The following is a 2,939-nucleotide window of genomic DNA, read 5'->3' on the forward strand; positions in this document are numbered from 1 at the left end:
GCACTTTTTAAATTAATAAATGTGTTTGGATACATATCATTAAAGTGTTTTTTTAACTCATTAATTTATATATATTTTATAACGGATTTCTAAACAAGTGTGATGTATAAATATAAATAATTAAATCCATATCAAAACAATAAAATATTGAAATCTTAAAAACCATAAAAACAATTGTTAATAACAATGGTTAATGTTTACATTCTACTTTAATTTATTTAAATAAAAACTAATAGTTCAATGCCGACCTTGTATTGGCAGTGAATTTCTTATGTCATCTCTCAATTCTTTCATTTTCATAATATTTTCTTGTGTTGGCTCTTGCCATCTCCTACGTCTGTCATGGACATAAACATTTTCACCATCTTGCTCGATTTCTTGTAAATCATCAATATTTTCGAGTTGTTCAAGAATATCTGTAGCCGCATCGTATCGCCTTATGAAATTGTGTAAAGCAAAACATGCCACTATAATTTTAAATTGAGTATCTAGACAAAATTTGGGCATATTTTGTAATACCTTCCATCGTGCTTTGCATACTCCAAATGTTCTTTCAATAACCGTCCTTAAACTGGAATGATGATAATTAAATACTTCATTTTTTGATCTGAACTTTGGAGCCAATCGAAATTGAGGTAAATGATATATAGTATCTTTATACGGTCCCATAAAGCCTTTGAAAGTAGGATAACCTGCATCAACTAAATAATATTTACCTACAAAAAATAAGAGTTAAAGTGTCAATATTTATCTAACAATTATTTAAAAAAACATATAAGATATATTAATATCAAACCTTCAGGTGGGAGTAGAAAATGCAATCTCTCTCTGCGCATAGCCACTTTAAAAATTTTAGAATCATGAGCAGAACCTTCCCAACCAGCCCATACAAAAGTAAAGCACATGTCGAAGTCGCATACAGCCATAACATTTGTTGAAGTATACCCTTTTCTTCCAATGAAATCTATTTGCTTGCTAGGCGGAACATGAATGCATATATGTGTGTCATCAATAGCCCCTATACAATCTTTAAAATAAGGCCAATATCTTTTGTCATTCTTAATATATTCAGGGACATCTGTAAAATTAAGATCGATAGATTTGATGATATCTCTCGACAACTTCCATATGGACTCTAAAACACTGTGAAACTGTCTTGAAACAGTTTCCCCCGAGTGTTGAAAACGCTCTTGAACATTTCTAACTGAAGCAGGTTGACCCATCATGTACAAAAATAATTCCACATTTACATAGATATCAACTCCTTTTGTTGGCTGTAAGCTATATTTTTGGAGTAGATCGTCACATAGTTTATAAAAAACATGTTTCCTCATTCTAAACATTTCAAAGCATCGTGTCTCATTACCATTCAATATCTCTGCCACCCATTGAGGCCCTGATAACCACGATGTCCTACATTTTTCTTTAACAATATATTTCAAAACATAATTCGTAACACCACATAAGGATAACAAAACCATTCTTTTTTTAGAGACATGTCTATTTCTAATAGAATCAACGGAAATATCGGAATCACTTGATGCATCAGAGTTATCTGATATAGTGGAGCCTGAACTCGCAGACATCCTGTGAAAATATATGAATAAAGATAAATATATAAAAAAAACAATAAACATTGAAAGTTTTAGATTATTGCATTAAAAATTTAAACATACTACTTAGTAAAGTTGACTAATCAATCAATAAAAGAAAAAAAACAAGTGCATTATTCAAGTATTTTTCCTAAAAACATAACTCATGTTAATAACGTTTCAAATCATCTTTAGTGAATGTCTTTGCCCAACCAAGCTGCAGTTCCGAGTCCTTCAATCCGATAAATGTTTGCCTATTATGCTTTTTACCCAAAACTCTAGTAACTATGAAGAATTGCTCATTGCCAACCACCATACCAGGCAAACTACGAAGAACCTCCAGACAATTTTCAATGCTACATGGATCATCTTTTGGTGTTTCGTGTATAGACTTTTGAGTCTCAAATTCTTGAAGGACACGATCAAGTTGATCGGCTAACCTAGTGGCAATGAGACCTCTTTTTTTCCCACTCTCCCTTCTTTTTCTCTTCCTTTGCTGCATAGAGTTGTCAGCTCCCATTGTTGAGTTTTCCATAAATTTTTGGCTTTCAACATTAATATAAACATCACTTTGAAACTCTCCATCTAACTGAACATCCCAATCATTTGTATCATCGTTGAAATTATTATGAATTGGTTGATCCTCTGATGGTGCTATTGCAGCATAGCCAGTTGCTATGGAACCTTTAAATATATTTTCCAATAAATCTAAATTCTTGGGTCTCCTCAATCTAAACTTTGCATACTCGGGATTTTCCTGTAATTTGCAACGTAACAAAAAATAAATAAAAATAATTGATTAAAAATTTAAAATGTAGTATATAAATTATGTACCTTAATCTTATCCTCCCACCAACTATTATCAGCTTGCACGGTCATCTTGTTATGATCCCAACCAAGGCCAGTCTCATTATTTCCAATAAGTTGTGCCCGCAGTGCAAAATATTTTCTCATAGAATCCCATTTATTTTTGAATTGTATTTGATTCAAAGAAAGTCTCGTTCTCTCATGAAATTTTGAAACTAAATTTGTGTACCCCATTTTGTTTAAATGTTTGGTAGGCTTATTGCCGGATTCAATTTCTTCCTCACAAATTTTTTAAAATATTTCGGTATTCTGATCAGTCAAATCCGCCTTATTATTCCCATCAGCAATAAATCCAGGTTCAACAGTCTCAATCGTATATCTAGGTAATTGACTTGGATTTGATAATCCTCGTTTAGGAGCTAACTTCGAATACATTCTATATTCAAAAAATAAAACATAAAAAAACAATAGATTATCTAATTCACAATATCATAAATGAAAAAGTAATACAAACAAAGATTAAATAATATTACAATAATA

At 31.3% G+C, this 2,939-nt stretch overlaps 1 protein-coding gene across 1 annotated transcript; it reads right to left on the minus strand.

The window, feature by feature from the left end:
- Positions 1-1,761: 1,761 nt before the first annotated feature.
- Positions 1,762-2,633, minus strand: LOC142523712 (uncharacterized). Its single transcript, XM_075627443.1, has 2 exons — positions 2,427-2,633; positions 1,762-2,349 (listed from the first exon to the last, which is right to left on the minus strand). The coding sequence occupies exons 1-2, from the start codon at positions 2,631-2,633 to the stop codon at positions 1,762-1,764; spliced, it is 795 nt and encodes a 264-aa protein (XP_075483558.1).
- Positions 2,634-2,939: the final 306 nt, after the last annotated feature.

The sequence above is a fragment of the Primulina tabacum genome, chromosome 14, assembly GCF_025594145.1.
Source record: "Primulina tabacum isolate GXHZ01 chromosome 14, ASM2559414v2, whole genome shotgun sequence".
NCBI classification, from domain to species: domain Eukaryota; kingdom Viridiplantae; phylum Streptophyta; class Magnoliopsida; order Lamiales; family Gesneriaceae; genus Primulina; species Primulina tabacum.

Excerpts from the sequence above, each read along its gene's own strand:
- LOC142523712 (XM_075627443.1), bottom strand. The coding sequence starts at position 2,633 with ATGGGGTACACAAATTTAGTTTCAAAATTTCATGAGAGAACGAGACTT. Across the intron at positions 2,350-2,426 it reads GGTGGGAGGATAAGATTAAG|GAAAATCCCGAGTATGCAAA; the intron begins GTACATAATTTA and ends TGCAAATTACAG.